Raw genomic sequence first — 16,351 nt, forward strand, 5'->3', positions numbered from 1 at the left:
AGCCCAGCCAGCGGGACCGAGGGCTCCTACTCTCTGCCTCGTTCCTTCGCCCAGAGGAAGCGGGCTCGGGAGGGACCACGCCATTGTCAGTCTCTTGCACAACCAGAACAGACTCCCCGGCCACGGGCGCCTGTGCAAGCCAAGCAGCTGCGCGTCCTTGGGGCAGATGTGAAAGTGTCCCCCGAAACCCCGTGCCCGGGGTGACTGCAGCCCGGCGCAGGCGGGAGGAGTGTCACCCTTCAGCTTGGCTGTCACTGCAGGTCACTGGTGACCCTACAGCCGCTTCGGAAAGCCAGAGCAGGCAGCGCACACGCTTCTAACCGGCCAGAACACCTCGGGCAAGAGGAGATGATGGTGGAAGATTTGTTATAGCACAGTCCAGCTCAGTCTGAAATAACTGAAAGCATAAACGCGTTTTTATTTGAGAACGCAGTCATCTAGCTAGGAGCCCGAAAACTGCACGGCTCCTACAGAGACTAAAAACCGCTCAGGAACTTCCTCTTTGCTGTCGTGTTACATTGCAGAACAGCAACCAAAAGCGGGGGGGGGGGGGGGGGGGGGGGGGGGGGTGTGGAGGAAAAAAAAAAAAAAAAACACACAACCAAAAAAACGCAACTACAGAAGCTTGCTAGTACCAGGAAGTTATGAACTTCCCCTACTGAAAAATTCCTTATCTGGTTCCCGATTACACTAAAAACATATTAAAGACGCCCAGGAGAAAAAAAAAAAGCAACAAAATGCGCCCTATCTCCTGCTGAGGTTTTGCCGTGCTCGAACAAAACGTAACCTTTCAAAGGTGCCGCCGTACAGCGGCGGCTGGTTTCTCCCCAGTTGCGGGCACCCCCCAGCAGCCGTGCCCGCTCCCGCCGCGCCAGCCCCGCACAGCCCCGCCTCAGCTGCGGGGCAGGTTCGGCTCTTTAAACGCTACAGAAGGTCCCCGCGAGCCGCCCCCCGCACGGCTGGCAGCCCCCGGCTCGCCCATCGCTCAGTTTTAGCCCAGAGAAACTTCTCGGTGCCCCGTGGCGGCAGCGCGGCCCCTGGCCCTGCCCGGGGGCGCTGGTGCCGGCCCCCCCCGGCGGCTCCGTCGCGGCCCAAACGCGACAACGACGCAGTTAAGGCCGAAGGGCCCGTTGCGGAGGGCGCCGGGCCCCGCCTGCCCGTGAGGCGGCCGGCAGCGCTGCCACCCCCCGCGCTCCTCCTCACCCCGCGGCTGCGGCGCCCCGGGGCCGGGGAGAGGCGCAGCGCCCCCCGCGCGAGGGCCGGCGCCAGCCCGCCTTCCCCCCGCCGCGGGCAGCGCTTCTGCCGCCACCGGGCTTCCGCACGGGGGGCGGCCGGGGGGCTCGGCTGCCCGCACCGCGCCGATGGGGCGGCGGGGCCGCTCGCCCCGCACCGCGCACACACCCCCCAGACACCCCCCCCCCGCCCCGTCCCGCCACTCACCGGCCATGCTGACAGCTCGGCGCAGCCGCTCTGGCCCACTGCCGCCGCGGGGCTCCCGCCCGGGCCCCGCACAGCTCACTTGCCGGCGGAGGGAGGGACAAACAGCCGGGCCCGACTCCCGCCCCGGCTGCTGCGCCGCCGCGCCCCGCACGCCGCCCTTTTCAGGGGGAAAGTCCCGGCGGGCGGAGGAGCGCCCTATCCGCCCCCCGCCCCCGCCCGCCCCGCCCGCGGGGCCGAGCCCCCACGACGGGCCGCCCCCGGGCAGCGCCGAGCCCCGGGGCAGCGCGGCGGGGCGGAGTGCCCCCGCAGGGCCGAGCTCCCGTCAGCGGGGCCGAGATGCCCCCCAGCGCCCAGCGGGGCCGAGCCCCCAGGCCGGGGAGGCGGAGTGGAGCCGGGCAGGCCCCGTCCCGCCGCGGGGAAGGGCCGCCCGCCGGCCCCCTCCCTTCCCTCGGCGGTGGGCCACCGCGGGGGCGCTCCGAGCCGCTTCCTGCGAGCAGCTGGGCCAGCCCGTAGCCCTCACCCTCCCGCGCAGCAGCTAGGAGCCCCCCGCACCCCTCACCCCCAACACCCCGCTTCCCCTCTCCCCAAACCTCTCCGCACCGAGCTCCCTCGTTATCCGTGTTTTTCCCCGCTGCACACACAGCCAGCGATAACAGAACCACGCGTACTAGGAATTAAACTGATACTGAAGGGAAGGAAAAATTAATCCGCAGCACGCTGATTAAGTCGCAACGGTCAACTGAAAATCTACCCAACCTTCAGAGCGCTACTGCAGATCCAAATCCGAAACATCCCAGCCCGGCCCTGACCCAGCTTGGGCAGGCGAAGGGTCTGGACACATGGGAACAGCCCCCAGACCCACGGCTGGACAGGGTGGAGGGGTCAGCAGCAAACGGGCATGTCCAAGGGGATTCAAAACACTGTAAAAAGGGGAACACCAAGCCCACACCTAGTTGTGGTACAAGGCTGCATTTAATCAGCAAGATTTACTTTTTTCCCCCTTAAATCTTTACTTCAGGTATGCAATACACTGTCACGTGAAAATGCAGTTAAATGAATTAGTATTGAAAAGGAAACATTACTAAAATAACAAGAAAAGCCCCCAAAGGCACTCAAGCAAAGTGCATAACTGGTAGTTTTTCTGCTTTTCTTTTCCTCATTATCCTTTCTGAAAGCAAAGCTTAACAGGATGTATAGAAATGAACCGCAGCACTAAATGCTGTTCCATAACCTGCAGATCCATACGCTAACCCAGGTAGTTAAGCAGAAAAGGCTGCCCAGTGCTTGTTGCTCCTCCTGCCCTGGTAGTCCCTCTCAACTTGACAGGACTTTCCTTTAGAACCTTAATTTTGCCTAACTATCATATTTCCTATAAACAGAAATTATCTTTCTCCATCCTGCAAGCAACGCTTTCCTTATTACAATCCACAGTTCACCATATGGTAGGATGGTTGCACCCCTGTCAAATTTATAACTGGAATCAGAATAGAAGAATCCTAGGGAGCACAGAGGATAATCAATGTGACATTAGCTCCAGAAGATTAGAGGGAAGAACAGATACATTAATATATGTAGATATTAAGCTGAAACAATAATATGGTTGTAGGTTAGTTTCTTGCCAGAAGAATGCCATTTCTCATTTTCTTTCAAAAAAACCCCAAAACAAAACAAAACAAAACCAAAACCCAAGAAAGTCACAAACCAGCAGCCCTAAAAAAAAAGTTACAAACACAGCCCTAAAACTATGAAAAATTAGGACTAGATCTTTGTGTCTTCAGGGATTTCTTGGATTCCCTATGCCTGGTGATGTAAAATAAAGCAGGAAAGTTGTTCTGATACTCTAAATCAGACTTAGACTTGACCTACACATCCACACTGCATCCTACAAGCATGCACTGACAGCGATGGCAAACAAAACGTTCTTCAGGGTGGTAGCTAGAGGTTGAGGTGAGGGTAGGTGCTTTTCTTTTGCGTTTTCAGCACTGGGGTTAAAAGATGCCAACGTGATGGCACGTGAACACAGCAGCAGAGCAGCAAATAGGAAAACACACAGCCCAGATTTCTGTCTGCTGTGTGCCCGCATCCAAGCGCATTTAGCTAATTAACATATAATATTTAGAAGCTACTTCATTTTTTTTAATTGATCACCTGGCTGTGGCACAACTGCTTTGGACGACCTTCATTCACAGGGTTGAACAGCTGGGGAAATGCTCCCAAGTTGAGGGCATCCCTGCAGGTCACGGGAGTGCTCTGGACAGGATTTTAAAAGGGAAAGGGCTGCTGCTCCGCTTGGCTAGCTGAAGCTGGAAAAGCCCTGCGAGGCTGTTACCCCTGAGCTGGAGTGCAGATGCGAGGTTTGGATGTAAAGCGAGCTGTCAGTGCCGGCCTCTGAAGCGACTTAAACACTTCGCTATCTGAGATTGTGCAAACCAGCCTGAAGATAAGAAAGGAAAACTATGGCATTTCAGGAAGAATGAATTTAGGTGCTTCCCTAAGTATAGTTTATATCCCTGGATCCCATCCCCTTCTCCAGCCCACGGCACTACTGGATGGACGCAGACCAAAGCACCTGGGAAGCTCGGTGGCTCAAAACAGGAGTACCTACTCATTTCTTCAGAGGGAAAATGTTATGGTAGGGTATACAGCCTAAACCGGTGTGAAACGAAGGGCAGTATTCCAGGCAATACGAATACCATGTTATGACTAAAACATCAATAAACATTCCCTATTTTTCTCCAGCTCTTTTGAACTCTAAGTCTTGGGGCTTGCAGGAACAGGCTGCTCAAAGAGACTCCTTAAGACTGCATGTTTGAAATTGAGGCGGTATCTCACCCCCCCCAGCATCTATGGCACAAACTGCTGCTTCGTACCCCTGCCCTTTCCCCACAATGAAAGCAACCTATAATAAAATTAGAGGAAAAACAACTGTACGAAGTGTTTCACTGTGTAAAATCTATATGATCCCATCATCTGAAGACATAGAGACTAGATCTGGCTGGGGAAGTCCTTGAATTAAGTTATCGGAGGAAGGGCAGTGGGAGTGGGAACATTTTCTTGATGGTTTTTCCTCTCTCCAGCAGTAGCCGTAAGCTGATGCCCAGGGAAAAGCACAATAGTGGGACAAAATGATCTTTTATGCTAAGCCCAGCATGGCTGAAACATTCACGTTCCTAAACTAACAGAAAGTTGTACAGAAACAGAGCCTTCCCAAGTAAAAGGCAAAACCCTGAGCAAATTAATGAGGCCTTACTGAAAAGCATGCAAGCATACAGATAGATCCCTCTGTCCTGTGACTATCCTGTACACCAGTTTGTTCTGCTGCCACCTGATTCTATGGCACAGGGATTACCCCAGGAGAGCGATGTGAACTAGAGAATCACAGTGAGGCAATGGTAATGACAGAAACCTTGTCAGCAGCTGACATGAAGAGCAAGAAGGTGTCATAACTTTGGGCATGTGCAGATCTTTGCAAAAAGCAGGACGGAATTCCCCTCCTGTAGCATTGCATAACAAAAGCCAGGTGCATCACTATTATTTTTGTCAGCTGACTTTGGCTATAGCCAGAGGCAAGATACCAGAATTCTTGGACCAGTTTGATCCAGTGCTTCACTTCCTGTCTTCCAGTTAAAGCAAACTGTTTTAAGATCCCATTTTCCTCCACTTATCAAGTCCGAAGATAAGTCCTCCCTCCTGCTTTTCACTGGCTGCTGCACTAGCACAGTTAACACCTACAGCTGCTGTACGGAATTACGCTTCCTGCTCCGGCAGGGAATGCCATGGGGCAAGCAGGAGGAGAAAAGGGTAGAGTGGGAGGGAAAAAAAGAAAGCCAACCCCAAATCACCACCAACACTTCCTACAGCAGAGGGCTGAGTGGATATTTGTCAAGCCTGGGATGATGGCTCTTTGGTGATGCTTAGCAGGGGCATTGCCCACGGAAGCCTGCTGTGATACAGGAGCAGCCAGGCAGACCCTGAAGCCTTTGTTTCCTGTTCCCAGCTATCTGGCTTCCATCGGAGATAAGTCGCTTGTCACCTGGCTGGCTAAGCAGCCAAGCAGGCGCTGAGGTGCTTCTAGAATATGGCTCTCCTAATAAGCTGCATCATACTAGGAATAAAAATAATGATAATAAAATCATTCATTTCTCTCCTTATGGAATGAAGTTAAGTCCTATTTTCTTGCCCACTATATCTCCAGCCTCACATACTCCCGATTAGCAATTTCCAATCTTCGATACCTTAAGAAACCTTTTGCTGTTTGAAGTATGTTTTTTTATCTCAAAGGCCTCTTACTTAAACACGCTCAGGCCTTTTGATGGCTAAAGCTTTTGTAATTATTGGTCCTGAGGAACGTTCCAATGCAGGAACCATTCCCAGAAAAGTCATGGCTTCCAGATTAACGATAAACTCAAAGGTTGTTCAAGCCGTTCTGCTGGAAGCCTTCCTGTGTCACGCTTGGAGTTTGTTTGACATAGAACAGGGCTGCTGTGCCTCCTCTCAAAACAGGGTGGAGAGAAAGGAAGTGCTAACAGAGAAAGGTTGGTCTGGTGGATAAGGCACAAGGCTATGATTCAGGAGGCTGGAATTTGGCTCTTGGCAAGTCAGCCTTTCTACTCTTAGGCAAGTCATTTAATTCTCTGAGCCTCAATTTCCCCGGCAGAAATCAGAGGAGAGATTTCCTTGCTCCCACACTTCAACTTTATTCACTCATGATGCAATTTCTTCAGCGGATGAATTGCTCCTCATACGAAAGTGGCGAGCACAATGAAATGACAGTTCCAGGAGCGCTTTAGGCTGCGGTGGTGTCAGAAAAAGGCAGTCTCCCCTCCTTCTCTCCTTACCTGTATGCAACTCATGTGTTCCAATGCTGCTGCAAGCACTGCTTTGGCCACATGGGAGCTTGCTTAAAAGTAACCTGGAGGAAACAAAAAGATTGTTTTTCTGCTGGTTCAGTTTTTCCTGAGCCAGTTCAGGTACAATCACAGAAATGACTGTGCCAGCAGCAAGGAATGTGGTGGCACCAAGGCCAGAACAAGTTTCTGGCAGACAGCTTTGGGCAGAGGTGCCTGGTTCCTGCCAGAGTGCTAGCTTTGTGGCACTGCAGCATAACACTGTATTTTCAGCTCAAGAAACTGATAAATCTCTCTGAACTTTCTAATTCACAGTCTTGCCTTCCCAGAGTTAGTTTTCAGAGCAGAAGTTCTCAGGCACCTTCTCCTGCAGCCCTCAAGTGTTTCCTTTTCCTCTCTCCTTATCCAGTGCTATGAACACATACCACAGTTTGGGAGTTGCTGCATTATTTTAACAGAGAAAAGTCTTTCATGTTTGTTGGCAGGCAAAGAAAAAAAAAATGAGGAGTGTTTTCTTTTTCCACTGCGCTATATAAAAGCCTCATATTACAGCGCAGCTGATCTAGTGACCTCTGAAATGGGACAAACTGCACAGTACTTCCTTATGCCACAATCAAGATTTATCTGATCCGGTAGTGCTGTAGTGAAAGGACATAGGGAAGGGATGAGCTCAGGTTCGGCATAAGGACCCAAATCAACAGAAAACAACCTTCTTCTGCCCAGAATGATTTTTTCAAATAGATTAGCTCTACAAGCCAGATCACTATTGCTGGTACAAAGGGAAGCAGTAGAATTGCTTTAACAGCAGCCACACACCAAAATAAATCGTAGAGAGGCAGAAGGAAGGATGGGAATAGTTCCTTTGGCAACAGCAAGCTATTAGAGTACCTTAGTTGTAACATGAAAACTACCTACTGAAAAAAAAATGGGCAATGTACGCTCATATTAATTCCCCTGATGCCCCAAACCCCAGCACATACCAGCCAGCCATTATGCACCGAATCCACCTACAGAGGATAGCAATCACTCATCCAGGGTTTTATTACAAGCCTTCTTCCCTTTTTCCTCAGGGCTTGTAACGAGTTTAGGCTACCTAACATCACCTTGAGCTTCAAGAGTCTCGGAAAGCCATATCAGCAGCCCATCGTAAAGAGATAATAAGGCATTTTGTTTCTGTAAGGCCCCACCAGATGCATCTCCTTTTAATTTGGAGCCTTACACCTTAATTTTTAATCTCTAGCCCAATGACTCGTGTAGTTCTGACTTGTACAGTTAAAAGATTATACTCAGAAATCACAGAAAGTGACAGTACTCTTCAGGCTGAACATAAATACATAACATCTTTTGGGACCAGTGTATGCATAAAATCCTCCTACGTATGCAAAGCGTATCAGCAAGTTGTAAACTGGCCGGCTGCTCTCTTATCTGTACCCGCATTAGCCCTGCACTGCCTGGGGCTGTGTGTCCTAGTGCCACCTCACCATGCGAGGCCTTACCGTCAAGAGTGTGAGTAAGCCACCACCACACTGCTGCTTCATCCCATGCAGGCAGCTAGCCTCCACCATGCCTGTTTGCACTTTGTGTGTGAGTGAACATCCAATTTACTGGCATGCCACAACAAAAATAATTTAGATTTACTAAAAAGGCCAACATTCGTGTAAGGCTACACATATTAGTCCAAGCTTTCTTAATTACAAGGTTGAAAACCCCCTTGCTTTCTCACACAGAACAGTGATGGGTTTTGCTATTTCATAGCCTTGTTCATTTGGCAGTCGCTGCGCGACTTGTCAATTTTGCTTTCAGGACATTTGGGGAAAGCTTGACATCCCTCTCATAATCAATGTAGCAGTTAACCTCTCATGTAACAATATGTTTGATACATGTTCATCTGCACACAATTCCGCTTATGAACCTTAATATTGCAGAAAACAGATAAAATTCAAACATCCTCCTGGCTTCCAGTCTGAAATATTGTGCCTTAGGTATAGCAGATGTGCCAGCCACCATGAGCCTCAACATTTTCAGATGCCTGGAAAAAGTACTGTTCTCTATGTGAGTAAAGGACGTACATATCAATCTTCTGACTCTTATTTTTGATTAAGAGGAGCAATAAGCCAGGCAGAATAATAATTCTTCAAGACATCTGTTGCACACCACACGGTGAGAGAAAGGAACTGAACGGATTATTTGCCCTGTGCTAGACACACACAGCCAGTTGACTGGAAACACAGCAGACACGGAGGGAGAATTGCCACCACAAGCTGCTTCTGGCAAGTAAATGCAAGTAAAACCAGAGGAAGGAGAAGACCTAACCCAAGAGAGAGATGACAGAAACGAGCCGGTGGCAAGGAGAATTAATTAGAACAAGACCTGGAGTCAGCTAGAAGGGCAATGTCATATGTAAAGTTGAATATAAAGAAAACTGCTTAACGGAAAGGTGCCTTAACATGCGGAGGTAGAAAAGACAAATTACACGTAGTAAAGCCCCTGCTGTCCTAGCTCCACTTCTGATTAGTCTCCATATGGGACCCTGGGCTGCAAGCCAAGTCAGCAGGGCTGAAAATCAACCCGTGGAACCGTCTCATTCACAACGGCTGAGGCAGGTAGCCACTAGCTAAAATTTTCACTCGAACCAGCCCCATCGATGAGCAGATAAGCATTGCAGGCTCCAGTATCAGAAGAGTCAGGACCAAGAGGCGTCGGGCAGTTAGAATGAAGCACCTCATTGCTGCTGAACTGCCCGTACCCGGCTGTCGCAACAGCTTGTCAAGGGCCTTGATGCCACTCCCCTGGCCATCATGAGTAATGCACTTGGGTTTGCGGTGTCTTAATAAAAATGCCCTCTCGTGGTCACTACCATGATTTCCTGAAAGGCCACGCAAACTATTACCTTCCCAGTAAATGCCACTATGCCTGCATCCAACTCCTCCTCGTACTGGCGTGCTTCCTCCGGTGCAAGAGTGCAGAGAGCGCCGTGCACAAAGCAGAGGGCGTTAGTCTCTGCGGGGAGTTGAGCTCTCATCTCCAAGAGCAGTAGCCAAAGATCACTCACTGCGCCTTCTCAAAGAGCTTCCACTGAAAGGAAACCTGCATAAATAATCTGCATAACAGAAAATAAAGTCAGGCCAAAGTTCCCACTTGCATTTGCAAAGTATTTCTGTGAATCTGCATAACCATTTGCTTGAAAAAATCCCAATCAGACAAAAAAGCCAGAACTATAGTTCCACTTACAGAACTTTGCTACTTTTTCAAAAAGTTTTTTCAAAACTTTTTCAAAAAAGTTAACACAGCTGTTTTAGTTTTTGTTACTGCTTTCTCTTACCCTGTTTACAAAACCATTACAGCAAAAAACAGCAAGTAAACCAATTCAGAATTAATACCACTTCAAAGCTTTTGAGATCCTAGAGACCCATAGCTCAGTAAGCGAGCCACCAAATCCGTGCCGCGCAGCCCGGTGAGAAGGGAATTCTGTGGCTGGCTGGTTCCAGCAGCCCCAGCACGCTAACGGCAGGCAGACCTGCCTGAAGTACAGCTAGCTGCTACGCTTAATTATGATTCATTACGGCCCACCCCCACCTAGACTGCTGCAATTCAGAAACTGGTACTGACACACGATTCACTTCTGGAGACTTTTGCTGCTGCAAGTCTTTCAAACCGACCCGGCCCGCCCAGGGGGGCCGTAGGTCCCAGCGGAAGGTCCTGCCGCAAGGAAGGCTGGAATTCCAGCTTCCTTTACAGGTAGCGTTTGTCAGCAAGCCGATCGCTGTCTTGTAAATTGCTGGCGCTACCGTTCCCCCACCTTCAGCTGGCCTCTCGCTCTGCTTTGAGGCTGCTAGGGCTTTGGGGCAGTTCGGGGCATTTACTGTCCTGCCCGCAGCACAACGGGCTGGTCGGCGGCTGCAGGTCCCTGGCTGCACGGCACCCCTGCGGTCCCTCTGAGCTCTTACATGCTTGGGCAACTATGATAGTATCTACATACTGTTACACAGCCTCTCTGCTTCACAACAGGTATATATGGTGCTTACTCCGTCACGCACGTAGCCACCAGCTCCACAGGCCAGGAACTGTTGGCTGGTGTCACAGCGAGCCACCCAGCGGTACAGCCATCTCTTCTTGGGGTCCCGCAGCTCCGTACGCTGCAGCTGCCAATTCTCTTCCTCCAACAGTGGGCAATGTCAATGCTCTCAGGGTGCAAAAAGCCCATTAAGATGTAAACCTGAAATAATTACAGTGTTTCTTCAAAAGTCCCCATCATTTAGTGCCTGGGTTTTTTAAAACTAGAATTTATATCCCTTTTACATACCCTAGTTACACATGGTATTGTTCCTGCTTCCTGAATATGCGTCTTGAAGCTTCAGTGTCAACATAAATACTGGTACAGCTATGCAATTACAGCATTCTTCCTTCTGCAAATATTCCCAGGACCTATGTCACAAAAACCACTGCGGCAGGTGACCCAGTTACTACAGATTTGGTCAGTTCAGGACTTCACACTTGCAACACAGTTAAAACCTTACTTGCAAAACAACACTGCTGTAGCTGGTCAAGTGGAAACCATGTGACTTGACATGTTCTTAATTGTAATGTAGACAGAACTTTTCATTTACATAGCCTAGGTCTAACATATACTTCTGTTCTGATGCCAGAGGACACCAGAAATGTAGGAAGTGAAAAAAAAAACCAAACCAAAAAAAACCAAAACAAGACAGAAAGGCCGCTTGGATAATTTACTCAGACAATTACTGTCTCATCATTACTATCCCTGCTTGGAAGAATGTTTACTAGTGCCCTAGAAGACGAATGGAAAAATAAAATTAAATATACAGCTGAATGGAACCACAGAATAAATTATATTTAGCATAGCAATTATAGTTTCTCCCAGACTATATGTATTACGAACAACCTATATTTGTGCGGTCAGCAACCCTGCCTCATAAACATCCCTGTAATTAATTTGAAATAATAAAAACCAGGGGTAAATACATGTAGTGTTATTTTTGCTCCCTTTAACAGAGCGTTTGGCTCCGTAGCCATATACAGAGAGTTGATTCACCACAACTGATGAAGCAGAAGTCTCCAGCCAGGAAAGAAGAGGAGGACTCAAGTGTGCCAGGGATGAAGGTGGTGGCAAGAACCTCCTACAGTGATAAAAACCAAATTGGTTATGGTTTATGAAAACAATAAACAGCAAAGTAGCTACTGTTTAACAGGCTAAAGTTGGGGGGGTGGGGGTGTTCCCCTCCCCTTAATAGCGACCACAGCCACCCTATTCTCAGGCAATCCTGTCCAGTTCTCCTTTCTTTTGTAATATCATCCCGTTCCTAAGCCTCTAACCCAAAATCCATTTAACTTTTGCAAAAGACACTGGCTGTCTTCCAACCCAGAGCCTTCTAACACAGTGTGCATAGCAGCGCTTTACGAACAGCAGCCTGGTACCCCCATAAATTCCTGCTCTGGCTCAGAAAGATGGAGGGGAGCACCAGAACACTCTGCGGCTCCCTTTACAAGGGCATCTTCATCTCTGCTCTAACACACTCAAGCAACAGAGACTGATCAGCAGCTTTATTCCGGAAATCTAGGAGGATTCTCACCCCTAAAACTGGACAGAAGGGGGATGTCAACCTTCCTCAGCCCAGTGGTTCTTCCACCTTTGTTTGAGGGGCTTTAAGCAACTCGTTAAGCGATAGCATGTTCTCAGCCCTGGAGGCATGCTCACTGTCCTTGTTCATCACACTGAGCAAGTGCAGATTACAGGAACAAGTTTATTAAATGTGGGGCCGTGCAATCACACGCTCATAGCAATACAGGAAAGAGTCAAGAACCCCATCACACACCTCTCTTACAGGCACAGCTTCCACTTGGGTTGACTGGAATCATGTCTGAGTGATAAAAATAGGCAGCTCTGCAAACGTGACATTCATTTAAGTATCGTAAGGGAGATGGCTACCAGCAACTTGCTGTAAACTCTTATCATTCATTCAGAAAGCTGTAACAATGCACCAGTTGACATACATAACATTCATAATTCAACCGCCTCGACTCAGTAGCTACAACCCTTTCTAAATAAAAGGATTTGGCTTCTACTGAAGCCAAGAGTAATTTTTAACAGCTAATCTAAAGATGGATTATTTGGGGCATGATAATAAAAGAAGTCTGGTATCATGGCTGTGAGTTGGAGGCAAACCCATGGCAACACCAAGGTGCTACACTGCTCAGTGTTGCAGTACTTATATCTCAGGGATTCGTGTTTCATCAGGTGATGGAGCCTCTCCCACCCATGTAGTTCAACATTATTTTGTGATGCCTAAGGCCTCTGTGGCTTCAACGCACAACCTTAAGCATGGAGCCTCCTATGCTGAAATGATACCATGGGATATCCAGTTTTTCATAACAGTTGACAAGATACTTCTGCAAAGATTTACTCAATCACTTCAGAGCTACGTTCATCTTACACATAGAAATTCTGGTTAGATGCCACAGCAACAGTTCAGCAGCAGCAAAGGACATCTCTAGCAGAGTGTCTAATCAGGCATCTCTATGAAGACTATATAAAAAGCCACCTACAATTTGGACAGTTAAATTTCTAGTATTTTTGCCTTTTTTTTCTTTTTTTTTTTTTAAAGGATGTACACTTTACATCCACTCATTTTCTGTAGAGACTAGTAGTAACTCCTTAGAATATTTCACCTTCCATTTTTTTTTTATTTTTTTTTACAATTCTACTGTCAGGAATTACTAGGATCCCCTCTTGCCAACCTCACCCACCCCCACAACTGTAAGATATAAGAACTTACCCCTCAGCACTTAGTAGGGCAAACTTGTCCTATGGCACTGCATTTTTTTGCTAAAATTCTTAGCAAGGCTTTTTTGTAGAGAACCAAAAATAAGCAAGAAAAAAAATCAATTATTATTCTTTTCTTCTTAAGAAAGTAACCAAGGTCTGAAAGGAAAAGTTGTTTAATTTGCAAACTTATAAAAAAGCAACAAGAAAGAACAGTGGGCTGTCACATATGTGGTGGCTCGAGAATCAGCTGTCGGTTTCAGTTCTAGCCTCTGGAGATACAACAGTCCTTAGCTGGACGCAGAAACTCTTCTGTACCGGGAATCCCCATGGCAAGCATGGAGAGCACGACTCTGAAGAAAAAGGGTCAAACACCACAAATCTCACACGTTCAGGGAATTTGGCATCAGTTTCTGGTATCAGCCACAAAATTTCTGTCTGACCCTTTATAAATTGTTAATCTTGATGTCTTAGATTCCTTATCTGTTAAAGCAGATATTTAGAAAAAAACCTTCTCAGAGACCTTGTGAAGAATTAAGTAGTGTTGAAAAAGAATGTGACATGGTGTCAGGGGAAGCCTTGGCACAACAGTGCCAAAACTGAAGGCAAATCAGAAAGTTTTGGCGGGCACCATTATTTCAGATAGGAAATCTTAAACATTTCTGTTTGTGGCACCCATTACTTAACAAATACAAGGGCACCCCATGTTTCTCAACAAAAGCTCTCCTTAACAAGTCATTGAAAAGCAAAGCAATCTAAGCTGAAGGAATAGTGACCGAGAAAACCCCAGGTTCACTTACAAGCAGGAGCTGATGAGATAATGCAGTCTGCCTTAGGACTCACTAAGAACCTGTGGTTAGTTTCTGTACTGAAGCCTTAAACTTTTCTAAGTAGTTGCTTTGCTTTTATTTGACGTGTTTAGACCTTCACACAAGGACACACAGAAGTGCAGCAGGGTTTCCCCACTGACATCACAGCCACCGAAATCACGGATGACCTTTAAGGCTGAACACACACCAGATTTGGGTCTGAACATACAAACCTCTATCTGAGCTCCACGGTTGGGCTTCTGGCCAATCCATCTCAGCTTACTTGTTACTGAAAGGTGAACTGAAAACAGCTTTAAATAACTGTGGAGAAAAAGTGAGATATTACCTTTACTGAATTTTCCCCACTTGAGGTCACAACACATAAGAATGAGAGAGAATATTAACACACTTTTGATTACTTGTGTCTGTAAGAGAAATATAATTCAGTAAACAGATTTAGAATTTTACAGGCATGTGCCAAATATTTACCCTGAATTACAGAAAAGTAAACATCTCTGTACTTCTGCAATTTACCATTTGGTGTAACCCAGTGATTTAGTGGGTGAACAGAGGAACAGAAACAGGGGATTCCCTTGCCTTCTCATCATTAGGACTTCGCTGTTTGCAACATAGTCCTTTTCCTCAAAATGCAACTCCCAGAGGCATATTTGTGTCCTGTTTGTTTTTCTTAATTAAATTACTGCAAACCATCACTGTACAGAAAATATTGCATCCATGATCTTCCTGTTGTTCATGGTTTCACAAATTGGGTTGTTGGGGTTTTTTGTTTGTTTTTTTTTTTAAGGCATGGAACGAAACCTACACTGGGTTGCTTTACAGACTCTACCAACAGCTGCTGTCCTACATAGCAGAAAAGCTGCAGTATTGGTAAAGACCCGCAAAAGATGGTAGACACTCAAAATGAGTGGGAACAATTAACATATAAATAACACATAATAAATAAATTAACATATGCTACACCACCTAGACAAAACCAGACATGAAGGTAATGCCCAGCCACAAGTCTTGCAAGAAATACTTACAGACTTCTGGTTTCTTACGTACGTTTGAGGAGCAGGACCAGCTTTTGGTTTCCCGACAGCCTTAGTGTCTGTCTCATTTGGGAGAGCAGAAAGTGTGTAACCTAGAATAGCTATTGCTTCCTTAGCTTAATCATTAGAAATCCCTGTTGTGTTGCTCACAATGACAGGTTTATGTCCTTCTGCTCAAGCGGTAGAAGAGCTGTACATACCAAAATGTAAGTTCGGTATCAAAAAAGTAAGAGACAAAAAAGTACCCAACAAACATCGCAACAAACACACTAAAGCCGTGCTGAAGGCATACAGCCAAGCACTCACACATCGAGTGATTCACAAAACCTCAGCTGTTTTTCTGTGTACACACACACACGGATATAGTGTTTATGATAACTTTCTGTTCTTGCCAAGTGACCACACAGGCAAAACAAAGCAGAATTAAAACTGCAGGTGACGAAAATTCTAGCGTTTTCTAGCTTTAGTTAATGCTGTAGCAAGTAGGTAGCGTGTGTTATTTTTGTCATATTACCATCAACGCACTTTGTTGGTTATGGCTCGTCGACACTTCCTATTTTAAGTGCACATTTTCAGTTACTCCAAGTTTGCCAAAAACTTTTCTTCAGCGTATGATTACACATACTGCACCTTCAGCTGATTTTTAGGAAAAGCAGAACAGAAATGACTCAGTCATTTCTAAGAATGATCACGGGGAACATATACTGCTTTAATTATATTTAAACAATTCGTAAAACTTTGATTAAGAAACTCTTAACTTCTTCACATTTCAGAAACAGGGACATGAAATGTAGCGCAGAGGCTGTGCTGGTGTCACTACCGGACTTCTTGCTCTTCCTTTGAAAAACACACAGACATATCTGGGCATGTATTGAACCTTTGCAAACATTGGAGTTACACACGCTTGCTAGACCTGATTAAGTAGCCAAAATTTTCAGCTTTCTCTCCATGGCACATCCTGGGGAGAGCAAGCTGGACGGTCCGCTGGTTGCCAGGTGACCACACACTAGAACTGAAACGGGGTAGGTTATTTCACCTAGGGTTTCAGGACTCCTGGGATTTTTCACTCCATCAGCACAGAACGCTGTACCACCCTGTTCAAACACAGATGAATTTGGGTGAGAAAGGAAGAGGCGAGAGTCCAGAATCAGATGAGGCATGAATCAGGAACAAGGTTAGGTGAGGAGAGCAGGATGATTCAGACAGGGTCTTCCCAGCAAAGAGGAACCGCCCAAGGACAAGCAATCCCAGTCTGATGTTCTATCAATTTCTCAAAGGTCAGATAGTTGAGAGATCAACAGGCTGAACCTTCTGGAACAACAGAAAAATCAGCCCCCACCCTACTGTTTTGCTAAGATCCTCCCTCCCCTCCCCGCCCCCGCCCCCCCCCCCCCCCCAAAGCCCACACAAAGGCCAGCAGCC

General features: G+C 47.2%; 1 protein-coding gene and 1 long non-coding RNA gene across 2 annotated transcripts in view; both read right to left on the reverse strand.

Annotated features, from left to right (window-relative positions):
• Positions 1 to 1,631, reverse strand: part of REL (REL proto-oncogene, NF-kB subunit) — a 32,494-nt gene extending 30,863 nt beyond the window's left edge. Inside the window, exon 1 of the mRNA XM_056357752.1 lies at positions 1,441 to 1,631. Coding sequence (XP_056213727.1) covers positions 1,441 to 1,447 — 7 coding nt within the window. The 5' untranslated portion in view covers positions 1,448 to 1,631. The remainder of the gene's footprint in view (positions 1 to 1,440) is intronic.
• A 4,164-nt stretch (positions 1,632 to 5,795) lies between these two features.
• On the reverse strand, positions 5,796 to 11,758 carry LOC130157728 (uncharacterized). Its single transcript, XR_008824996.1, has 4 exons — positions 10,591 to 11,758; positions 10,313 to 10,503; positions 9,178 to 9,387; positions 5,796 to 6,352 (listed from the first exon to the last, which is right to left on the reverse strand). It is a non-coding gene; the product is annotated as an uncharacterized LOC130157728 (long non-coding RNA).
• Positions 11,759 to 16,351: the final 4,593 nt, after the last annotated feature.

The sequence above is a fragment of the Falco biarmicus genome, chromosome 12 (genome assembly GCF_023638135.1).
Source record: "Falco biarmicus isolate bFalBia1 chromosome 12, bFalBia1.pri, whole genome shotgun sequence".
Lineage (NCBI taxonomy): Eukaryota > Metazoa > Chordata > Aves > Falconiformes > Falconidae > Falco > Falco biarmicus.